The 25994-nt window shown below is 37.7% G+C and overlaps 1 protein-coding gene across 4 annotated transcripts in view; it reads right to left on the bottom strand.

Annotated features, from left to right (window-relative positions):
• hiw (MYC binding protein highwire) overlaps positions 1-25994 on the bottom strand; it is a 1043263-nt gene that overhangs the window by 335680 nt on the left and 681589 nt on the right. For 2 of the 4 annotated variants that reach the window (XM_090372846.1, XM_090372856.1), the window contains exons 50-53: positions 20568-20684; positions 20196-20330; positions 13810-13912; positions 11004-11048 (exon numbers count right to left, since the gene is read on the bottom strand). In XM_090372846.1, coding sequence (XP_090228972.1) covers positions 11004-11048; positions 13810-13912; positions 20196-20330; positions 20568-20684 — 400 coding nt within the window. The remainder of the gene's footprint in view (positions 1-11003; positions 11049-13809; positions 13913-20195; positions 20331-20567; positions 20685-25994) is intronic. The other 2 variants (XM_090372865.1, XM_090372875.1) reach the window with 2 other exon arrangements.

Here is a 25994-nt window from a genome sequence, read left to right as displayed (position 1 = left end):
AATATCCAGTACCAATTCCTTACATGCTGATCTCCAAGTAATTCTCCAGTGGGGCAAAGATAACTTAGTTGATTTCAATCTTTCTAAAACTCTATCTTGTCTTATATCCCAAAAAAGGATTCTTCTGCTTCTATGGTTATCTTTGATGGCACTCCAATTTCTAGGCAAGACCATATATCTTTATTAGGGATTACCCTTACTTCTACTCTTTCTTGGCACAAACGCATTACAAATATTGCTTTCTCTGCATCTAAAAAATTGGATTTTTCTCTTTTTCTCCCGGCATTACTTTTCTTCCATTTTTTTCTCCTGGCATTACTTTCTCTGTATAAATCGCAAATTCGCCCTACCATGGAATATTATTCCCATATCTTGGGGCAGTGCCCCAAACCTCTCTCAAGCTTCTAGATTTCATTAAAAAGAGGTCAGTTAGGTTAATTAACGACTCATCTCTAACAGAGTCTCTCCACTCTCTGTTTCATAGATGTTCTGTTTGTGCTGCATGCCTTTTCTATAGATACTCCCATGGGCACTGTTCTTCTGAATCGGTTTCTATAATTCCTGCTCTCTCTCTTCCAAAACAGTCTGAACATGTGCCACAGGCAGTCAACATCCTTTTACTTTCCAAATTCAAACTCACAGAACCAACTTTTCTTTTTCCTCATTTATTCATTCAACTTCCATTCTCTGGAACAACCTTCCTTCATACACATTTCTTGACAATTCAATATACAGGAATTCAAGTCTACAAATATCTTCTCAACCTTCAACCCATACACAGTACTAAGTACTATAGGTATCTATAATACCTCTCACTTTTGGGATTTCATAAAAAAAAAAAAAAAAAAAAAAAATTCAGAATTAGTGTTTTGGCATCTGTTTTTACAAAACTCTCTGCAGTATTTCAACACACTGATTCGCTTCAAGGTGGCTGATTTAGAGCAATTAACTGACCAAGCTTACAAGAGAAACTATGCTATTATTGTGTAAAAGTCAAACTCACAGATTCTGTGTATCATTCATACCAAATTGTCCAGCAATGTAACACCTCTTTATAATTCCTCTGAAATGAGAATAATTTTTTTTTTGTATACCTTTATGAACTCACATAGAATGGCAACCAAAATATTCAACATTGTAATTAACAAATTCAACAATTCTCATTTGAATATATAAATATCTGTGCAGTAGTAGTTTGTTTTATGTTATTTGGTTTTTAGGAGCATTAGCACTAAGGCCATATTGCTCCGGGAATATGCGGTGGTCATTCCCTTGACCTTTCTGCATCCTCCGTATTTGGTGGGGACGGGCTCGAACCCCGGTCTAATCAAGAAGTGTGTGCTACACACTGTTGCTTCTTCCCACCTGGCTATGGAGACGCACAGTAGTAGTCTAATATAAAGATTGATGAGAAAATTGGAAAAAAAGCATTCATTATAGCAGTTGTCATTATTGCTAAATTAATGGTCCCAAATGTATTTAAATTTTGAAGACTAAACGCACAAGGCATAATATGTTATTGGTTGAGATTAACTGTATAATATTGGTGTAAATACACCATAGGTTACCTATAAATTTAACTACATAAGTAGTGTAACGGCATTGTTTGATTATATTTCATACTGTGGCTTACCATCACAATGAAATACCAGGTATTGCACTACTTCGAATAAATATGCTTCTCTAGTAGAAGAGACTACTGTTATTTATTCTCAGTGGGTACCACCACCCAGATGTGTTTCGGAGCGTGTTGGCTCACTCATCGGTGGACAGGCAGGTACACTGATAATGCAGACATGCCATCACAGTTGCGAAGTTAATTCCATAATATGTGAGATGCCAAATGGCATCTCTCATATTGTGGAAGAATTATCTTTTGAATACAGCACGGTAAATTGAGATAATGATTTACATTCCCTTCTTATCACAATACATCATATATTATACATTAATGTACAGTATAAGTATTAATGGCAACTTCTGATGCAGCATCTCACACCAGAATGTTACAATTATTTGAATGAACTCAAAGAAGTGATTGAAATAAGGATAGTAAACAACACATAGGTTGATTCTGATGAAGAAGAGAAGAATAGGACAAGGAAGAAGTACCATCCTATTTCTAAGCAAAATTAATGTAAACTATAATGTAAATTAATGTCACTTATAAACTATAAGTTAATGCAAATTGTCTCCATAGATTGAAATTAATCTGTGAAGATAATTAAAAGTTTTACAATATCAACAGTGCAACCTGATGAAGACATAGCTACATATGGACAGCAAATTAAGCTTGTCTTGTATGAAAGAAAGTAAATCCCACAGTTATACCTCAAGTACAAAGGGTACTAGGAAAGTTTTGCAATATGACGCAACAATGAATCACAGGAAGCTGCTTGTTGCTGCATGTTGAGACATGTTCATACGTGCATAGTAGCCGCCGCGCCAAGTCGATGGGCACAGTTATTCATTAGTAGTGAGAGTGTAAAGTGCTTGCGATGGCATCGTGGTCACGAAATGAGATAAGGACAGTTTTGCGGTATAATTTCGTGCGTGGTTTAACCATAGACCAGTGCTTAGAAGAAATGACTCTTGCACTAGATGATGATTGTCCACATCGTACAACGATATTCAGGTGGTATAGAGAATTCCAAATTGGAAATTTCACTCTGGAGGATTCTGAGAGGCCGGGAAGGCCACGAACGTCAGTTACAGAGGAAAACGTTACTGCTGTGAGGAAAATGCTTGACGAAAACAGGCGAGTGACCTACCAACAGATAGAGGATACTTTGGGCCTAAATGCACCAGCAATTCGTTCGATTCTGCAAGATCATTTGCACGTGAAGAAACTTTGTTCTCTCTGGGTGCCGCATCAACTGACTGAAGAGCAGATGACACGACGTGTGACTTGGTGCCGGGAGATGTTAAAAAAGTTTGATAAGGGACAATCTCGGTATGTGAACAACATCGTGACAGGTGACGAGACTTGGCTGTACTATTACGATCTGCCGACCAAGGCTCAAAACAAAGTTTGGGTCTTTGATGATGACGACACACCCGTAATTGTCAGAAAATCCCGATCTGTAAAGAAGAAAATGATAGCTGTATTTTTCAAATCGAGTGGAATTGTGGAACGTGTCGTTTTGGACACGCAGAAGACAGTCACAGCTAAGTGGTATACTGAACAATGCCTGCCTAAAGTCATTGGATCTATGAAGAACTTGCGGCCAAAGTCAAGAATGGACACCTGGTACCTCCATCACGAAAATGCTCCAGCTCACCGCGCCAAAGCCTGCACCGAATATTTGACCACGACAGGACTGAAACTTCTCGAGCACCCTCCCTACAATCCAGACCTTGCTCCCTGCGACTTTGCACTGTTCCCGCATGTGAAAATGAAGCTAAAAGGGAGGTGGTTTTCCAGTGATAAGGACCTTCTACGGGCTTGGGACAACGAGTGTGCTTTACTCCCTAGTGAAACTTGGCAGAACTGGTTTAAAGATTGGTTTCGGAGGATGAAGAGGTGTATTGAATGTAGAGGAAATTACTTTGAAAAAATTAAATAAACAAAGCTGTATTGCAAAACTTTCCTAGTACCCTTTGTAATATGTAAATGGCAAAAATTCATATTATAGTGAACAGTTTTGCATAGTTATACACAGTCACTTGTGGTTACTGGAAAATTTATGTTTAATGTTATTCTAATAGTTTAAAACTAAAGTTTCTTACGGTATGCTTCATGTTATAGGTTATACCTGTAATAACTTAATAGACTTTTACTATAAATTTATGTTCAAGTTTTATTTGCAGTGTATACAGAAATATACACTGGTTTCTAACATCAAAGGAAAGACAGTTTAATTTGTTAAATCAGAAAATTCGCACGAAGTATGGACAAAAATTTTCTGGTTGGCATGTTCAACAATAATAGTGACAAATAAAAATGTTTACAAGAAACTGATAACATATTAACCCCAGTGGCTCACATCTGGTGAGTATGGGCTTGCCACATCCTGAGCTGGATATCATCATTCTTCTCTTTCTTGGTGATTTCCTTCTATTCTCTCTCTCTCAGGGTAACTCAGAAATTTTTTTTAGATGGTGAACCATAAGTCTCAGGCTTCCTTGCATTATGGCTAGTAATAATAATAATAATGCCAAATAACAATCGGCACATAATGCCACATTACCTTGACAACAATGGTGCAATGCTGGAGGCTATCCACCCAGCCATATATTGTGCTGCCATAGCAGTTAATGGAAAAGAAACGAGAGACCAGCAGCAGCAGAAGAACCAAAAACAGAAGGAACCTTCAGCAGAAGATAGAAGAATTAAGAGTCAAGATAGGTCGGTTGACCGAGTACCAACAGGGTAATAGAAGTAAGAAATTGATTGGAAAGGTGAAGAGCATTCTCAAGAGAGACAGCGTCCACAGCAAACATGAGACCAGAAATCAGAGAATAGGAGAATACTTGGACACACTGAAGCAGAACCTCCAGCAAGAGACTACATCAATACAAAGAGAACTCAAAGAGGAAAATAAACAATCGAATCCTCGATGAGGACCAAAGAGTCTTCTACAGGAAACTGGGTAAAGATGAGAAAGCAGGAAACGGACCACCCAAGAAGAAGATGATCGAGGAGTTCTGGGGAAATATCTGGAGCAGGGAAGTAAGACATAACAGCAGAGCACTCTGGATAGAAGTAGAATGGAAGAAAACCAAGGATGTACAAGAGATGAGAGATTCAAGAAGAAGTAAAACAGTCGTTCAGGAACACCCACAACTGGCGAACCCCAGGAATTGATAACATCCACAACTACCGGTACAAGAAGCTCACCTGCACATACAAGCACCTAGCAGAGCAGTTCACTGGAATGATAAGGCACCTGGAGACAATCCTGAAGTTTTTCACTGAAGGAGTCACATATCTGAAGCCTAAAAATGAAGATACAAGAAACCCGGCAAAATATAGGCCAATCATCTGCCTCCCAACGATGTACAAGATCCTGACCAGCTGCATAACCAAGAAGATATCAGACCACTTAGAGAGTCAGAACATAATGGCCGAACAGCAGAAAGGATGCAAGCGGAGGAGCAAAGGATGCAAGGAGCAATTTACCATAGATGCCGCAGATATGGAGCAAGCCTACAAGAAGCACCGCAACCTATGCATGGCCTACATCGATTACTGCAAGGCCTTTGAATCCATGCCTCATAGCTGGCTAATAGAGACCCTGAAGATCAACAAGGTCAATCCAATAGTGACAAATTTCCTAGGAGCAACAATGGCAAAATGGAGTACCACTTTTAAGGTCAAGAACATCACAACCAGGCCAATCCTCATTAGAAGAGGAATCTTTCAGGGAGATGCTCCGAGCCCACTGTGATTCTGTGTAGCACTCAACCCACTATCCACTATGCTTAATGGCAGCAAGTATGGATATAACCTCAAAGAAGGAAGAAAGAACCTGTACACCCTCACCCACCTGATGTACATGGATGACATCAAGCTCTGCGCAGCAACCGAGAAGAAACTCCAGCAACTACTCCGGATCACCGAAGAATTCAGCAAAGACATCGGGATGGAATTTGGTCTAGACAAATGCAAGACCCACACTGCACCAGGGAAAATTAGTTGGCCAAAACTACCAGCTGCTGCCTGGTAAAGAGATAGAAGCTATGACAGAAGGAGACACCTACAAATACCTAGGGATGATGCAGGCTCAGCAGTTGGAGCACAAGGAAATCAAGAAGTGCTTGACCGAAAAATATCATCAGAGACTCAGTAGCCTGCTGTAAGCAAAACTGAATGGAGGGAACAAAGTTAAAGCCATAAACACCTATGCAGCTCCAGTACTAGCATACACCTTCAGGGTCATAGATTGGACTAACACCGAGCTACAAGATATCATGCGAAGGACAATGACGACCAAGAGCCGCCAACACCACCCAAAGTCAGCAGTGGAGAGACTAACAATAGCTCGGAAAGAGGGAGGAAGGGACCTGATAGAACTAATAGAGCAACAGAAAACAGCGATAGTTAACCTGAAGGATTACTTTGAGAACAACACAACACCACTCCACCAGGCTAGATAAGTGGTATACCCCACTCAAGTGAGGAACCCCCTCCCACCCACACAACACAATAAACAAAGTTAGAAAGATGGACAAAGAAGACACTCCATGGCGGACACTACAATGATCTCCATCAAGATCACATCGATAGCACTGCCTCCAATGCATGCCTCACAAGCGGGACGCTCTTCCTTGAGACTGAAGGATTCATGCTGGCCATCCAAGCCCAGGTAAACACCAGAAACTATAGAAAATACATCACCAAGGAACCCGGAGTGTCTGATGACACATGTCATGTCGACGATGCCACTTGGCCTCAGAAATGTTCCAACACATCACAGTGGGGTGCAAGGTGATCACCCAGACTGAGTACACTCATAGACATGACCAGGTAGCCAGGATAATACATAAGAAGCTAGCAAAGAAATACCAGTTGACCAAAGAAAGTGTACCATGCTACAAGTACGAACCCCAGGCACTACTAGAGACTTGAACCCACAGGTTGTACTGGGACAGCGCCATAATAACGGATAAGACCATCCTGCACAACAAGACCGGACATAACCCTTGTGGACAAGATGGAAAAGGCTAGCTACCTGATTGACATTGCAGTGCCCAACACTAGCAACGTCCAGAAAACCCATTAGGAAAAAATTAGGAAGTACACGAACCTGAGACATGAGGTAAAGGAGATGTGGCATATGCAAGAAGTATCGACCATCCCGATCATCGTGTCAACCACCGGTATGGTGCCAAAGACTCGATACAGCAGCCTAGAAGCAATAGGCCTCCCAGAGAACACCTGAAGGATAGTCAGAGATTTCCTTGACCAACAGTAACACCAGACATTACAACCATGCTGTGTACTTGGCAGCAGTACCCGTTACAGAGTGGAATCCCCCAACAGAGAGAAATAATATAAGAGCAACAATAATAATAAGGTCAAGATCCAGGAACTTATGAACACTGGTGCCAAGAGCACAACTTGTGACTAACCCAAATGTTGCCACATGACAATTTTATTTAATCATTACAACAGCATTGGTGCAAAAGTCACCACAAAATCATAGCATGCCCATGTCTAAATTAAATCAAAGTCAATTCCCAAAACTGCATTTCAACGACTTTCATTCACAGTGAGTGCACTGATATTTACAATATAAAAATAAGTATTTTCTTTACACCAAATCCAAATTTCTGAAATTCATCACTCACCAAAGACATGACCAGAGAGAGAGAGAGAGAGAGAGAGAGAGAGAGAGAGAGAGAGAGAGAGAAAATGACATACCTAAACATGCACACCAGTCAACTTAGCATACTACCACTGATACAGTATGTAGAATGCAATCACTCTGTGGTAATTCTAACCAGTTTTTAAGTCTATTAAAAAATAACTTACATTAAGTCAGGTACTTTATGACAGTATTGACAGGTCCTCATCAGTGAGATTAGTAAAAACATAAAGCAAAAGGAGGGAAAGCATACAAATTTACAGGGAAGTTCTCATGCTAAGTAATACATCACAAGTGTAGGAAAGGGATAACTTGTTAATCATCTCTTGGCTGTTAGCCTGGTTGACCTGAAAAGAAGTAATGTACTGAGGCATGCATAGGATAATCCTACCAGCAAGTCTGTAAGAAATTAGACAAACATAAAAAGGCACACATATATAATGGTACACCTTAGTTTATGAGATCAGAGAATATTCATTTGGTACCACAGATGATATTGTTATGATGTTATGTGGTTTTTAGTAGCATTAGCAACTAAGGCCATATTGCTCCGGAGATATGCGGTGGTCATCATTCCCTGACCTTTCCGCATCCTTCGTATTTGGTGGTCACGGGCTGGAACCCCGGTCTAATCAAGAAGCGTGTGCACTGCTGCTCCTGCCCACCTGGCTATGGAGGCACCTGGTACCGCAGAAATTGTCTTTGACTTAAGTGATACCCACAAATCCCTACCTACAGAGGGATTACAAGGAAGTTTATATTACTCAAAGCTTGTTTCCAGATTCTTTCATTAATTGCAACACTCACAGGGTCATAATCTGCCTTGAGGAGTTGTTGCTTCTTTAGGAGTTTACTGGCACAAGGTCTCCTGATCAAATTCTGCCCTTTAGCGATATTTTTATAATAAAAATTTTGGTTTAAATTTATAATGGTTAGAAATAATAATATATTTGGAGACATTTTAAGCAGTGGAACAATTCTTTGAGGTTTGCATAACTTCCAAGTATATACATAAGAGAGATCACAGTTGAACAGATTCTGAAAGGTAGCTTTTTTGGATATTTGACTTTTGGCAATAGTCAATGAAGATATGCTCAACTTTTAGTTGGATTTAACAGAGATTGCACTGCAGTGGACTTTTATTCAATAAGAAAAAAAAAGAAAAAAAAAAGTGCTATATGGGGATGACCAATACACCAGAACCACTTGCTTCATATGTTTTATCTTTTGCCTGTTCCACAGTTGTGGTTCTCATTTCATCCATAGGAGTCTGTGGATCTTGTTTGATCCACTGGTGTCAATTATTTATTTCACATAATTGACACCAGTTAGCTCTGCATGCAGCTTTTATGGGGTTTTGGGAGTCAATATATGGAATGTGAAAATGCCAAGGAGGTACAATATCTCATAATTTACAAGGTTATTTTATTCTTCTTACTGGGATGTTAATATCACTTAATATTAATATTCAGCAGAAGGTGGTTGTTAGACTGTATGACTGTTAGTTGCATAAATGAGACTAGATTTGTTTCAGAATAGGATATAGAAGAGAAATTGATGTGGATGACTGTAACTGCACTTAAAGAATCTGTACATTAGAACTGTATGAAATGATAATTTCATATGTTGCCTAGAGCACAATTTGATTGCATACAGTTTTGCAGTGTAGATACTACATTCTATTGGAAGAGATGCTGGTACTGAGAAAATAGAAGAAACCAACACAGTGCACCCCCCAAATGCTGTCAGTATTCAAAGCTATCTTCTCAACCCACCACCCAGTGCAAACAGCAGCCTTCCTTCCTCCCTTCCTTTCTTTCTTCCACCTCCCTAGAGACAGATGCAACAGAGTAATACATCCTTAGAATAAGCCACTCTAAGGAAGTAAGTGCACCACTGAAACTGCTCTCTGCAGTTTGCCAGAACAGCAGCCAAGAGATAATTAACAAATTAATCCTTTCCAACACTCTTATCACTGTGCTTCATTTCTTGCTCTTTCTAGATATTTTACTAGTGCATATGTAATAAGAGAATTCCAAGGTTCCTAGACAGGAAGAGAGAAATTATAATTGATGGTTGCATATGCTCTATAGTAGCAGTTCTCAAACTATAGAACATATCTCTCCCCCCCCACCACCACACATCTAGAAGGTGACAAATATTAAAAATTTAACTTATTTAATCCCCACAGTGTGAGGAAGGGGAAGCTTGAATTGCCTCATTCCATTTTGTGTATGGGGGGGAGTTAAATAAAAGTCAGTGATCATATTTGCTATTACTGGCCAAACCACAAACAACTTTTCTAGTCATGCAGGTATTTTTCTTAAATGTGCCAATGAAGGCAACTCACTTCTTCCACTTTTGGTGTGTGGAAGAAAATTATCAACCAAGAACTGAAACCAAAATTTTCTCTAGTGGCATCTCAAAACATAAAGGAGAGCTCCATTTGAATGCATGGAGATCAACATACACAAAAACTCCTATTCACACCACAAATCTCTGAGATCTAAATTCAACACTGTTGTGAAGCTCATATTGTGTTCTTTGTCCTATCTATCAGAACATGTGGAATAGCAGTGAAGGGCAGTCTTGACTGAACAATAAAATACTATTAAGATCCAGTGACAAGAGTTTGTCGGTAGTCATGACTCCAAAATAACCTCCTTTGTCTTTTTTTTTTTCCTGGGTGGAGAACAAAGAGGGGAAAAAAAACCTCACTTTAGTTTATACAAAAAATCCCACTGTATTAACTTTTGCATATAATTATGGTTAACTGAAAGCATTCCTCTCATAACTGGACTAATTCAATACTAATTCAATTTCTTGAAAAGGGATTCTAGACTTGTGTATTCCTTGTCCTGCTGCTTTACACGCATTTCCAGCTTGATAGTGTTCTATAGTCTCAGACAAAGACAATGCACACACACACACACACACACACACACATAGGCATGCTGTTTCAGCTCCCTTGAAGCCATCTGGATACTTCTGTTGGTGACTAACTACCATTATTTCTATTACAAACTATCAGGCCTAATGCAATTCCTAAATTGCATTAGGCCTCAGTTTGTAACAGGAATAATGAAGCTGAAGATTGAGCAAAAGACTGCCCATTTTTTCTTAGTCAACAACTACTCTACCACATCTCTAGAAGCTGAAATTGTCAGTATTACATTTGACAAAGAATTAATTATCTACTTTATTCCATATGGACAGTACATTAAATTTAGTGTTTGTGCAATGCATTTATTGTTCCTCTTTTCATGATAAACTATCATGCCAAACACTACTGCCTTTAAGGCCTCTTCAAGTGTAAAGATTATGTACTATTCAGTATAAGCCCTTTATTGGTTCCAATGCAGCTATGAGCCTTAAGTTTGACTTCGGTGTTTTTAGAGAAAAGGAATTTTCGTATTTACAAAAGGATTCAATAATATTCTTTTTTGGTTTGCAGGGTGGTAAGCATGCATATATCATAAATTTAGTGTTCAACTTTTATTTCATATGGAAAAATTGCAAAATGCCATTTATTCCTTTAATTTCAGAAACTATTGTATAATTTCTAAATTCTATGTTCTAACATTCTCAATTAGTCTTTTAATAATATCACAAGCAGTGGAAGTGCACAACACCCAAACAGTACAAACAAAATGTTTATCAACAATTCCCTATTTTAAACACATTTAACGCCACCTGATCTTTTAAGTAGTCCATTCCTCTGATCCATCGCTACAGCTGCTGACAAAAAAAAGAAAAGAAAAAAAAAAAAAAAGGGAAAATAATTCATTTTTAGTCTGAAACTAAAATAAATAATTAAATATTCAATTAAATCAAAAGTAAATCTGGTTTGTACCAGGGGTGGAAAATTAGTGCCCTTCAATAAATGATTCCTTGAAAGTTTTATTTTTGAAAGCTTATAAGAGAAAATTTAACAAATGAAAAAAATCACAATGCCCTGCAGTTTTAAAACAATTATACACAAGTGGTTTCTCAAAATAACTGTCTCTAAGTAGAAACTGGCCTAGATTAGCCACCTCTGGTTTATCTAAGTAAACATATTTCAAATCTAAAATCTATCTAAAATTTCCCAATGAAACACTAAAGATTTTTCAAACTTTTTATAACATTTTTTCAAAGATTTTTTTAAAATCTTAACATAGAACAAACAACAGAAAAGCACTAAAATGTTAAGAATAAAATGAGAAACTAAAATTGCTCCACGTTATTTTGAAACAGGCCTCTGAGGTTGGGAAAACTCATGTCACAATAATAAACTCATACACCAACAGTTTAAATTAAATTAAGAAAATTAACTTTAATACTGGAAAATAAAATATAGTACAAACAATCTATTTACAATAAATATAAAACTTAAAATGGATTAAAATAGATAAATAAAACAATTAAAATATAGGATAAAAGCGCCAAGACTAGACTGTAGCTTTCGGAAGCAACCGCTTCCTTTCTCAACAGCAAGTTAAAACTTAAACAACACATCCTTAAATAGCAGGCTCACGGCACTTCCACATGTGGTTCAACCGGCGCATGGGCGGTACCTCCCTTCATGCGTATTAGAACCGGAAATGGCTTGGGAGCACAGAAAGCAAAACTGTTCATCCATACTGAGGACCACAGACTCAAAGAGGGGATGCATACGCATATCCCTGTCTCTGTTAATAGTATTATTGTCTGATGAACAGATTTGCAGCTCTCGAGCCACTTGTGGTTCCAGAACCTATGTGTCCAGTCAATGATGACTGCATCCTCTGGGGAGATCTGGTGCTGCTTCTCCCAAAAATGTTCAGCCACAGCAGACTTCCCATAATCTGCGGCTTTTATGTCATTCATGTGTTTCCCCAGACAATCCTTAAATCGCCGCCTAGTTTTACCCACATAACACTCCCCACAATCCGGGAACTTTATCACGTATACGACCCCACTACTGAAATCATTCGTTATAGGGTCCTTAACCTGAGACACCACCGTGTGCAACCTATGCCCTGGCAGCTGCACACAGCGTGTCTGGCATTCACGAGGCACTCTTGTTATACACTCAGTAAGGCGTGGATAGTAGGGAATATATGCGGTGACAACTGGCACAAACGGTTCACTTTGCCTGGGCATCACTCCTCTTATATATTTGTCCATCGGCACAAACTATGCAACATAAGAACAGCGTCGCTAAGTCATTTTTAGATAGGGTAGAGTCCCACTGCAGTACCTCTGAGGATAGTGCTGTTATTTGGTTTTTTTTTGTTTTTTTTTTTTTTTTTAGGAGCATTAGCAACTAAGGCCATATTGCTCCGGGATATGCAGTGGTCATTCCCTGACCTTTCCGCATACTCCGTATTTGGTGGTGACAGGCTCGAACCCCGGTCTAATCGAGAATCGTGTGCTACACACTGCTGCTCCTTCCCACCTGGCTACGGAGGCGCCTTCTGAGGATAGAGAAAAGGAAATTAGACGAGTCACAAGCAGACCTTAGGAAATGCGACTACCCCCAGAGGGTCATGGACAAATATATAAGAGGGGTGATGCCCAGGCAAAGTGAACCGTTTGTGCCAGTTGCCACTGCATACATTCCCTACTATCTGGGCCTTACTGAGCATATAACAAGAGTGCTTTGTGAATGCCAGACACACTGTGTGCAGCTGCTAGGGCGTAGGTTGCATACGGTGGTGTCTCAGGTTAAGGATCCTATAACGAATGATTTCCGTAGTGGGGTTGTATACATGATAAAGTGCTCGGATTGTGGGGAGTGTTATGCGGGTGAAACTAGGTGGCGATTTAAGGATCGTCTGGGAGAACATATGAATGCCATAAAAGCCGCAGATTATGGAAAGTCTGCTGTGGCTGAACATTTTTGGGAGAAGCAGCACCAGATCTCCCCAGAGGATGCGGTCATCGTTGACCGGGCGCATGGATTCTGGAACCGCTAGTGGCTCGAGAGCTTGCGAATCTGTTCATCAGACAATAATACTATTAACAGAGACAGGGGTATGCGTATGAATCCCCTCTTCGAGGCTGTGGTCCTCAGTACGGATGAATGATTTTGCTTTCCGTGCTCCCGAGCCATTTCCGTTCTAATAAGCATGAAGGGAGTACTGCCCATGCGCTGGTCGAACCACGTGTGGAAGTGCCCTGAGCCTGCTATTTAAGGATGTGTTGTGTAAGTTTGAACTTACTGTTGAGAAAGGAAGCAGATGCTTCCAAAAGTTACAGTCTAGTTTTAGCACTTTTATCCTATATTTTAATTGTTTTATATATCTATTTTAATCCATTTTAAGTTTTATATTTATTGTAAATAGATTGTTTGTACTATATTTTATTTTCCAGTATTAAAATTAATTTTCTTAATTTAATTTAAATGGTTGGTGTACGAGTTTATTATTGTGACATGCTCCACGTTAATTTGTAAAACTGCATTATCACCTAAAATTGCATTAAAAATTAATAATTTAACCCTGAAACATACAGATCCTAAAACTGATTTACCTACCTCTTTTTATCCTTGATCTTTCTTTCATAATATCATCTGTTGCTTTCTTCTTCAAAACAGATCCTTTTTCCTTGAAAAATTCAGCTAATACAGATTTTGGCTCCTGTTACAATTTTTAAAAATTTCATTAAATTTTTATTGCTTCGAGGGAAGAAAAAAAAATGTAAATCCTGATTCTGAACCACACATTCAGAAGTTTATAGCATGTATAAATTTGAATGTTTCTGCATTAATATTTTTTTTCTGAAAATACTATTTAATACAATATATATACTTATTATACACTGCTTGGCAAAATTAACAGAACACACAGAAAATGTGGTAATTCATGCAGCTTGTGATGAAGTGGGACAAAATTTGGTATGGTGAAGTACCACGGAATAACGATGAAATGAGGAGACAGTGGGAACTTTATTCTACTTTTAAGGTGTGCTGCACAGCTGATGAGATTGTCAATGTGATAGTTAAATCGCAGCTTTGTGTCAGGAACAACTAAATCTGGGTGATAAAAGAGAGCAGGTTTATAGCTCCACTAAGTGTAGGCAAAATGATTGTTAGAACAACATTTCACCGATAGATCATGCATTCAGACTTGTCTGGGTTAACATAGAGGCCAAACTGTTTTAGTTACGCTGCTCGACAAAATTAACAAAACACATAGAAAATGTGGTGTAACTCTTTCAGCTTGTAATGAAGTGAGACAAAATTTGGTATGGTGGTGTACCATAGTATAGCGATGAAACGGGGCGATAGCAAGAACTTTCGGACAAGTATAATGGAAATTTATAGAGGTTGAATAAGAATTACCAAAAAGGTCACATTACAGAAGTCAATACAAGATGCTCGAAAATATGGTCACATGACATTAGTACAGTGTATGATCCCCTCTGACAGCTAAACAGGACTGACAGTGGTGAACCATGCTCAATATAAGGGTATCTATAAGATTCTGTAGCAACAAATTTCATTCTTCTACCAGTATGTCGACTTTAGCTTACCAAGTGACTGAGATGTTGGTGTGCAAGATCGGATTTAAGTCCGAACAAACCCCATGTTTGATCGGATTTAAGTCTAGTGATTATGCTGGCCACAGCAGTCATTGGTTATCTTCAGTTTCAAGATATTCTTCAACCACTTGGGCTCTATGTGCAGTGGTATAGTTGTGCATGAAAAGAAAATTTGGGCCAACTGCATCCCTAAAAAGTTGCACACAGAGTTCAAAGATTGTTTGTTTCTTTGGGGAATTTTTAGGTGCATCAGCATCTATCGGTATAGTGCACCAAAGCATTTGAGGATGTGTTGTTCATGGTACCTCTGCGCAATTACAACACCTCTATCAAAAACACAAAGATGGGTGTGGCTGTTGATCATTATTATCCCTACACAAGAACGCTGCCTCCACCGTAAGTGTTCCTTTCTCTGATATTCGAGGTACAGTACTGCATTCCTTGTTGTTTCCAAAAGAAATAACATCTAGAATCTGTTTGTAAGCTAAAACGGGACTCATCAGAGAACAGAACTGTACCCCATTTGTCAGCATGTTCATAGCACCAGTTTCGATGAACTCTGTGGTGTTTTAGAGTTAATGGTATATAAACCACTGGCTTCATTGCTTAGAGTCCAGTTGAATTGAGCTTTCTTAACACGGTCCAGTTGGAAATGCTTTCACCTATGGCTGCAGCAACCTCAAGAGACAGTCGATGACAGGACATCATAGGGTTTCATTATGCTGTTAGATTGTTATTTGTTATTTGGTTTTTAGGAGCATTAGCAACTAAGGCCATATTGCTCCGGGATATGCGGTGGTTATTCCATGACCTTTCCGCATCCTCTGTATTTGGTGGTGACGGGTTTGAACCCCGGTCTAATCAAGAAGCGTGTGCTACGCACTGCTGCTCCTTCCCACCTGGCTACTGAGGCGCCAATGCTGTTAGAGCCAGATGGTGGTCTGTTCTGGTTGATATAACCCTAGGCACTTTGGCCAGCCCTTCTTGTAATGGTTCCTATCTCTTAAACTGCATCCATAGTGCCAAGACAATGTTGCATGACATTAAACCAATGTGCCACCTCCACCTGCAACTGCCTGGCATCTCAAAGAATCATCTAAACAATGATGATTTGCCATCGTGAATACTGCTGATGTAGCTATTCCATCGAGCAAGCCAAAAAACGAGAATCTTCAAGTGATGCAGTTGCAACCCTTATAGGCATGAATAATTTGCAAAATGTGCAGCTCTGTAAGGTGATAGATCGAAGTCTATAGAATACTTGGAATTTGCATGCCAGGATAACTACTGTATCAAATATTCACTTTTGGCAACACTGTTCACAATAAAATATTCATGAAAAAGATTTTGTTCTGTTAATTTTGTTCAGCAGTGTATAACCAAATGCAAGAAAATTACATAAATACTAATGGGAGCAGAAATATAATACCAAAAATTAATCGCAGTTAAGAACACAGCTCTACACAAGAAAGTTAGTACAAATATTCTTTGAAGGGTTCCAGCAAAAATATGAATGATATTTTCATGCAGCCAAATAATGAGTTGGTGCAAGCGAGTAGTTAGTACTAGTAAGGCCAAATGTTGTAAGGAAATGTACTTTTTTTGCATCAATCAAAAAATAAAATAAAATAAAACAAAACAGAATGCTCATACTATTGCCAATCCCACAAGGTAACCATCTAATTCTTTTTTTGAGTTTAGTCAGACTCACTGCCTCTTTCATATTGGGAGGTAACTTATTCCAGTGTTTGACAACCTGCTGCTCACAGGTGAACTTCATGAGATCCAATCTGTTATGCTCTCAGATTTTATATTGGTGTCCCCTAATTCATGTCTCACCCATGAGGCAGAATAAACTATCTTCATTCATTTTACTCAACCCTTCAGTGCCTTACACGCTTCAATCAGATCTTCCCTTAGATGTCCAGTTGTCAAATTTTGCAGTCAGTCCACCTCTTCTAAGCATTCCTTATATGTACACAATTCACATTTTCACTAATCATTATGATTCTCTGAGTCCTCTTTTATAGTAGCCTTCCATGAGGAATGGTAACAAAAGTTTTACTAAAGTCCAGTTATAAATAAAAATTGTTACCTGCATCTGACTGTTTAAAGACTAAATCATAGTAATTTATCAGAATGGTTGAGTGTGACCTCCCCATAATGAACCCATATTGGAATCTATTCAAGACACCATTCTTGTTTTGATGGTCCTGAATCACATCCATAAACAGAGTCCATATTCTTCCCTACCTATAGAACTCAGATGCAGTAGCCTAATTTTTGGACTGTACTAGTGAAGTTAAGTGTTCATGAAAAAATGAAATTGACAGAAAAGGAACTGAAAGGTGAGCAGCTACATTAGGCATTTCCCGATTTCTGGAATAATTCTTTCCTCTTTATTCTTCCCATTCCCAATGATTCTTTCCTCATCAGTGAATTAAAAAAACTTAGCATCTTAGAAAACTTTACTATGGTCTCCTCATATGTAAGTAAGCATCAGCAACAATATTTTGATAATCTCTAATCACAAAACAACAAATGCATCTTTGCCAGTCATTCACAGAATATTCTTTCTGCTGAGTCTATCCGGTAGATCTACATTCTTAGCTGATTTATTTCTGATATTACATTAAACCTGCCATTACGTGCATCTTTCATTTAATTGTGTACAGTTTGTGTAATTTCTTGCATTCAGTTAATAATATACAGTATGAACGAAAAAGAAGAACAAGTTAATTAAAGTTGGCCACGGTCATGTTGAATAGTTTCTTTAATTATGTTTTAGCATTTTTTTAAAAAATGTTTTCATAACTTTTGGTTTATAATGTATATCTGCATAACTTTAATGATCTGTATAATAAAGTCCCCCCCCCACTCTGAAACAGCTACCCAACATAAAGCCATATTTATTCATCGAGGCAATGTTTATTTTTTAAAAAAATTATAATAGTTGCTAATCTCCATTGTCGGGCATTTTATAAATAAAAACCTATCATTAGGAGCATACACTCTTAGCTAATGGTGGAAAATTGTTGGCTAATAAATTTGTATTCAATGACATTTATAATATTAGTTAATGAAAAATATTCAAGGTATAGTGAGAACCAAAATTCTTGCATTGTGTATAACTGCAATAAGGTTACTATACAGTAACTAATTCTTCTCAAAAGCAAAGTTCCCAAAAAAACGTGCACTTTATGTTAATAGGAAAACATAACACTTAAGTATTTTTGTCACTTGACTCTACATCTTTGCTAATAGGATGACTTTTACTAGACAGCAAATCTAGATGGCGCTCTTAAAAAGGTACTGAAAGACTGAGCATAATCAGTTATTTTGTTTAATGCGGGAAATGTTTTCACACTGACCTTGATGGGAGAACAATTCTCCCAGCGGCCGATTCACTCGTTGCTTCATTAATGAAATTAATAATTTGAAATGGCAATTAATGTATCACTGCATATCATATGCTGCCTCTCTATAAGGTTGGGAAAGAGCAAGGAATATTGAGATATCTAAAGTATGGAAACACTTGTATTCCTAACATTTCAATAAAATTCAATTGGTCTGGTCATTCTTTAAAGACATTTAATCGGCTAAGGCTTTGTAAAAAATTAGAAAAAAAAAAAAAAAAAAGGAATGTATAATGTGTCTTATTTAATCATGTATCAACTTGCAATATTGAATGAAAAAAGTCAGGAAATCAACAAAATCCCTACTATACAGGGTGTCTCAAAAATACATGGCATAACTTCAGGAATGAGTTCCTCATATGTAGACAATAAAAATATTTTACATCAACATATTTCCGGAAATGCTTGGTTCCCGAATTATTAACCGGAATGTCTTATCTCCCCATAGGTGATTTCCTTCATCACAAGGTACTGACAGAATCTGGTGGTTTTTCATTCTAACCATGTACTCAAATCAGAAGCAAGCGGATATGTACGGTTTGGCGGACGGCAATGCTCTGAAGGTTTGTTTGTACCACGAAAGGTTCCCAGAACGAAGATGTCCAGACAGGAAAACGTTTATAGGTATCCATTGCCGCCTTTGTAAACATGGGACCTTTACACCTCATGCTGCCGACAGAGGATAACTAAGATCTACGACCCCTGAAGTAGAGGAGGAGATTTTGAATGTTGTGCATGCCACTCCTGGAATCAGCACACGCAGAATAGCAATGCAACTGGCTGTTCAACGTTCGACTATTTGGTGAGTGTTGCGAGAACCCCAACTGTATCCTTACCATCTGAAACAGGTACAGGCCTTGTCACCAGCAGGTTACCCTGCGCGAGTAATGTTCTTCCAGTGATTCTTGCAGCAGTGTGGTGCAACTCCTCACTTTCCTGCCTTAAAAACACTTAAAAATGTTGAGATCTTTCTGACTTTAAAGGTGGAATGATTGAGAGGGCATGGTGTGCAGATGCCAGTATCTTGACAGCCAATATAGTTAAGTTCTCCCATTCTGTGGTATTACAAGTCTACCTCAAGAGCAATAGAACAATGAGCCAAAGGTCAAACACAGGACAGCCATGTGTGGTTGATACCCATGTTGAGCATCACGTCGTCTCATAACACAGCAATGATGCAGTGTGGCAGTCCAGCTTACCACCCAGTATAACGGAGAAATAGCAAGACAAATAACCCCATGGACTTTGTGTTTCAAAGTCCATGGGGTTATTGGTGTCGCTTTACAGGTCAAGCGACACCAGGGGTTCACTCAACTCTGCTTGAACTATGCACCAGACATTAGTTCATATAGGCTATGTCAGTTAAAGGCTGTCACGAGTACCCAAGCTCAATTCAATGCAGGACACAAGAAACTGTATGGGCACATCAGCACACACACACACACACAGAGTTTCTTGTGGGCACATCACTGTCAACACAGGACCAGTGACATGGCAATCTGTCCCAATCTGATGAATCCTGTTTCTAACTCTATAATGATGATAGGCATATCTGCATTTGGAGAAATGCGACATGAGGCCATGGGACTGCAATGCACTGTTGGAATAATACAACCATATTTGACCAAGCATATGCTGTCTCTGTTAAAGAGCTTTAATTCAATAATGCATGTTATGTGGAAAAGCCATATTGCCATATACAAAGCTTGATTTTGTAGGAATACTGGCAACAACATCAGTTCCACTTTTCACACAAATCAACTTTTCAGACAACTGAAGTTGACTATGCAAATAAAGTTGCCCATTTTTCTCCCTTGATGTTTTAGAATAAAAAAATAAAGTGAGAAATAACAGGAAAATTCTGAGAGTAAAAAGATAATAACACATGGCCTACATATATTTAAAAAGATACTTAATATTCCAATTATTACTAAATCATACTACATAATTAGGAAAACACTACCTCAACTGGGACTAAGAGAGTCTTTCCAAGGTGCTGATTATACTGCAAACACCAGGCTTCAGTAAAACCATTTAAGCAATATTTCCTAATTGTGTCAGGACTTAATCTTACCCAGACACCATCATCATTGTGTAACTATATGGATAAAAGAAAATAGAGATGCAAATTTCATAAGTTTTTAAAATTTCTTTTGCCAAAAATTGACATAATCACATAAAATTTAGATAACTTTCTAACTTGTTATATAACAGGTTTGAAAATGGACAAAATTCACATGCAAAGCCAATTTGCTAGTCTGAAAATTAAAAAGTGACAAGCACTTTTTAAAAAATATTCAATATCACACATGTTAAATCTGAACAAAATCTTTACCTCATCTATGAAAGTAATTGTTCCATTCACATGAACAATTCCAATCTGTTCACCTTGTAAAGATGGGTGGCTTCTAATTCTTAACCCAGCACTATAATTTGCTACAAATTTTCTCATCTGAAATGATTTTAAAGCGAAATAAGAAAACTTTTAGAAACTATTTATTTCATAAAAATTTAAAATTAGAAAAATATCAAAAAATATGAGAGGTAAATCATTCATAGACATTTATTTACCTTTAACAAATCAAAATTTAAGCACCTTATAATATTTAAAATAAAACATTAAGTGCTTGAATATTGCTTTTAAAAAAATTCATAACAAGTCATCTATTTAACTGTTCAACATAAAATATCTAAATATATCAGCCACACCTGTTCAATTACAGATGGAAAATAAAGATGAAAAATTAAGATTAGAATCATTGTATTCTTACACTATTCTATAATTTGTGCATTGTTTTGGATTAGTGCCAAAAGTATCAGTATTTTGTATTAGCACACATATAATACCTTTGTGGCAATATAGTGGCTACACTGATAATGTCATTCTGACGACTACAAAACTTACTGAAGCTATTTCAAGCAGGACTGCATCTGCTGGTCTTAGTCAGAAGTGCAAGGATTTTTCCAGGATTATTCTCAGATTTTCTGTCCCACAAATAAACTGGTCTTAGAATTTATGAAACTTCAGCACATCAAACATTGATGCCTCATAGCTTGAGATGTTACCATGCAACTTGCAAGATTCCATAATAAATATTATATTTATTTATTTATAATGTGACTTGGACCTGTTTTTTTAGCATCTTATGCAATGTCTGGTTTAGGCCCTTTTAGTAAAAATGCAATTTCTAGTTATAGAACAGTATCAAAATGAAATGCTTCTAATCTATAATGGGACGGTCTGTCTAATATTCAATGTAAAGATGTCACATAAATGCTAATTCTTTCTACCAGGAATGGGAACTGCACTTCCTAGAATATAATCGGTATTGCAAGATGGCTTGCATAGTTTGGGATTTTTGGTACATCAATGATTAAGGTTGTAATGTATAAAAACTGGTAAAAAAAGTTTTAAGGTTTTATGGATTATGCAAATTTTATTTTCTATTGGGAAAAAATCCTATCATCTCCATTTGAGCCAAATTGAATACTTGGCAAAAAATCCAATAAAATGTTCCCCCAGTAATTGAAGAAATTTGGGCCTCAGACCTTTTCTTTGGGGAAAATGTGTACTAAAAAAAACTGAAATAGCTTCTTAAAATAACACTTCACTACATTATGTTTTTTTCAGTGGACTATCTGGGGATGCTGCTGTTTCTCCAAATTGCTAATAGGCTATCTACTGTCTGTTGATAAAACCAAATAGCTCTGAAACTGATTACAGCAGTGCCTTCAAGTTTTTAATGGATAACACATTCACCTAATGGGTGGTGTCTGATTAACAAGTCAGGTAATGTAAACAGCATGTTAAATTTCAGGACCAATCAATTTTATTTCTTAAATTTATTACATTTTTTTTCTTTTTCTGTAACAGAAATGACAAGTAAATATGGTTACCTTCTTATCAATTAATTACAGTCGGTCCTCGTATAACACGTGTTTACATTACACGAATTCGATCATACACGATTTATAAATAGGGGAACGATATCTTATATAACATGAACCGAATTCGCTTATGCACGATTCGCCTTTGTGTTTACAAGAAATGGCAGTCGAACGCGGAATCACCCCAACCGAACGCAACACGATAGGAATGAAGAAGATTCTGAAAATGTATTCATGTGTTTTATATCAGTGAAGGGGAAACATATTTCGCCATAATAACGTAAAAACCAACACAATTCCAGCTATCGATATAATCGCAAATGCAATTAGATGGAGTTTACTACCAGTTTATAACAGATTCCACTAGCAGAAACGAAACTGGAAATTGTTTTTATTGTTTTATGGTAGTAACCCCCAGAAATGTGCTTTAGTAAAATGTGGGGTGTTAATAGTGTATCTCGGCCTTTACGGTGTTGTTTATTCAGTTGCTATATGCGAGCAGCTTTGTTTATGTGTATCAAGCGTGCCTCCTCGTTTTGTAATTATGCTTTATTCCCTAAAAATTAGTAAAATACTTAAAAGGTGTGAAAAGGAAGCGTCCTGGTGAAGACACTGCAGATTCAGAGAGAGAGAGAAAAAAAAAAAGCAATATCGATAAACAGAGGCGGACTGGGTCAAAAATTTTTACCCGGGAAAATTTATAGTGGCCTCATACTACGGTTTATGGCCAAAATCACACCGGCCTCCGGCCCACCGGGATTTCCCGGGTAAGGCTTATGGCCAGTCCGCCTCTGTCGATAGAGAAAAAAATATGAAATTGTGAAACGCTTTGAGCGAAATGAAAGACCATGTGGTATTGCACGTGCTACAGACCTAAATGAGGCAATGCCGAGAATTACAAAGAATGCAGAGAAAATAAAAACAACTTTCGTAGCAGGAACAACTCAAAGTGTAAATAAAATCCATTAGATTAAGACACAAGAATTGGAAGGGATGGAACGGCTGTCATCTGTTTGGATAGAAAATCAAACAAAAAACAAGTTTGCTTACGATAGAAGCAAAAGCATTAGCAATATTTTATTACGTAATAGTCATTACGTATTATAAAATACGTAAGTATTTTATTACGACTATTTTATTTAATATAATAATTTTTTTACGAATAACATACGTATTTTATTCGTAAAAAATACTTTTTAGTATTAAAAAATACTAAAAATACTTTATTATAATATAATAAATAATAAAAAATATTTATTATATTATAATAAAAATATATATTATATTTTTTATTACGTATTTTAATCATTATAAAATACATAAGTATTTTATAACGATTAAAATTACCCGATTATTTATTGTGTTTGGTAATGTTTTGGTTCCAAATGTGTGTTCAATCTTGGGTGGTCGGCACCTAACCTCACTTTTCCCATAGGGCCTGTTGTTTATATTGCACGATTTTGCATTGCACGAGGTTTTCTAGGAACACAACTATCGTGCTATACGAGGACAGACTGTACTAAGATTATAACTTTATGGAACATTTTATAGTTTGATGTTCTCTAAACTCTTAAGTTTAATAACAACTGCATAATATTTATTACTCTTTGCCCACATACTTTTTTTTTAAAATCTCTTCTTCTATCTCTCTCTCTCTCCCCCCCCCACCCCAATATATATATATATATACCGGGTGGTTATAAAATAAATTTCCCTATTCAGAAAACCCTAGTGTCAAAACGGTTAGAGAGAGCACTGTGAAAATCAGTGGGTATGTCATTTAGGGTATGGGGAAGCAATTTGTAAAAGGAAAAAAAAAAAATTGTTCAAATTTCTGCCACCAGGGGAGAAATTTGCACTGTAAACAGAAGATGAATGCTTAACTTAGGATCAGATTTTAATATCAGTACTTAGAAATCTACAGATATTGTTCTATGTGCTTTCCTTCGCTTGAGATGACATTTTGAAAACAGAGGGCTGCATGCGACACAGTTTCGCACAGCATCTCTTTGGGGATGTTGGCTACATGCTGTTTAATGCTTACTTTCAAATCAACAAACATCTGTATGCCACCATGGTAAACTCTGTCTTTCAGGTATCCCCATAGCCAGAAATCACACCTTATGGGGCCATTAGATGTAGACTCTTCAAAAAAAAAAAAAAAGCTCCAATTATAAACTCTTCTGTGAATCCACACCATACGTATGGACTTTGTAGTGGTCTTTCATGCACAACAGTTGGACAAGAATATTCGGCAGTTTTGTGCATTTACAATTCTGTGAAGAATGAAATGTGCCTCATCAGACCACAAGATCATTCAGGCCCAAGTATCATCAAGTTCCATACGAGCCAGAAATTGTAGAGCAAAGTCTATTCGTTGTTGCTGATCACAAGGCTTTAGTTCTTGAACTAAGTGAATCTTGTACAGGAACCAGTGTAAAATTATTCAAAGCACTTTACATACAGTAGACCAAGGAAGGTTCAGGTCTCCTGACACCTCTGGCACTACTGACTGGTAGTGTTTCGCATTCTGACCATTGGAACTGCCACTTCATCCACTACCTCCATTCCGATACGTGGTCGTCCCCTGCCTAGAATTACACCTAACTCCCCGGTTGCTTCAAATTTCTTTATTAGTTTTCGAAGCCCCACTGATGAGGTGAAAGGTCCTTTACACAAGTTTCCGATATTCACGTAGAGTTGCATTAGCATTGCCATTATTCTGGTAGAACAGTTTTATTAAAAGAGCTCTTTCCTTTTTTGTAAGAGCCATAATGGTTATTGATGGTGGCACTGGCCTTTCTGCTTTTATCTAAGAGGATGTCATTTGCGTAAGCAACGTGTCTTGAAGTAAATGACAACTTTTGCGTATGTACAGCACTGTTTTTCTACTGGTGGTGGAAAATTCAAACTTTTTTTTTTTTTCTTCTACAAATCGCTTCCCCATATCCTACATGACACCCACCGATTTTCAGTGCTAACTCTAACCATTTTGACACTAGGGTCTCCTGAATAGGGAAACTTATTTTATAACCCCTAGGTATATATGTATAGGGCGTTTCAAAAGTGACTGTCAATAATTTAAAGGTCAACTGTACAGACTTCAATATGCAAAAAAAGCCTAGTAAACATGGGTCCTTAAGTGAATCATTTTCGAGATATTGCACATTTCTAGTTGCGATCCACCACTGACTTGTTTGTTTAGGTTAGGTTATGCTCATTCTCTCCCTTTCCCCTTTCTCAATGCTTTGAGATGTAGCAGGCATACTAGTACTTGTCAAAGGATAGTCAACATGGAAATAGGTTACAGCAACGAAGAGTATGTGGACATGCACCATGTATGGTAAAGCCAATGGCAGTGCACTCGAGGCAAGGCTGCATGTTTGTACCAAGAAGCATTTCCCTGCCGAAGGCAGCCCAACAGGCGTACATTCATCAGAGTACATCAATGCCTGAGAGAACTTTGGCGCTTCGCACATGAAGTACGTATGAGCAGGTAGGCCCAGAAGCACAACACCTGATGTTGAGGAAAGGGTGTTAGAAAGAATAGAACAAAATCCAGGAATTTCAACAAGGAGGGTTGCCCTTCAAGAGCATGTACTGAGTCATACCAGTGTGTGGCAGATTACTGTACCCAGAAAATGTGCATTATCTCGAAAACGGGTCATTTGTGGCCCGATGTTCACTGGAACTTTTGTTTATTTTAGTTTGTATGTACTTTTCACCTTTAAATTATTGACCATAATTTTTGAAACACCCTGTGTGTGTGTGTGTACACAGCAAAGTGTAAAGTTTGTTAGTTGTCAGACAGCACTAGGGGTTTCCCCATCTTCGCATTGTATTCTTTGTTGTACATGTGACGCAGAACTCTGTG

Source organism: Mastigoproctus giganteus, chromosome 1 (genome assembly GCF_048544385.1).
Source record: "Mastigoproctus giganteus isolate SK-2022 chromosome 1, ASM4854438v1, whole genome shotgun sequence".
Classification (NCBI taxonomy): Eukaryota; Metazoa; Arthropoda; class Arachnida; order Uropygi; family Thelyphonidae; genus Mastigoproctus; species Mastigoproctus giganteus.
The sequence above is the reverse complement of the archived record's forward strand: the minus strand, read 5'-3'. Positions and strand labels throughout refer to the sequence as shown.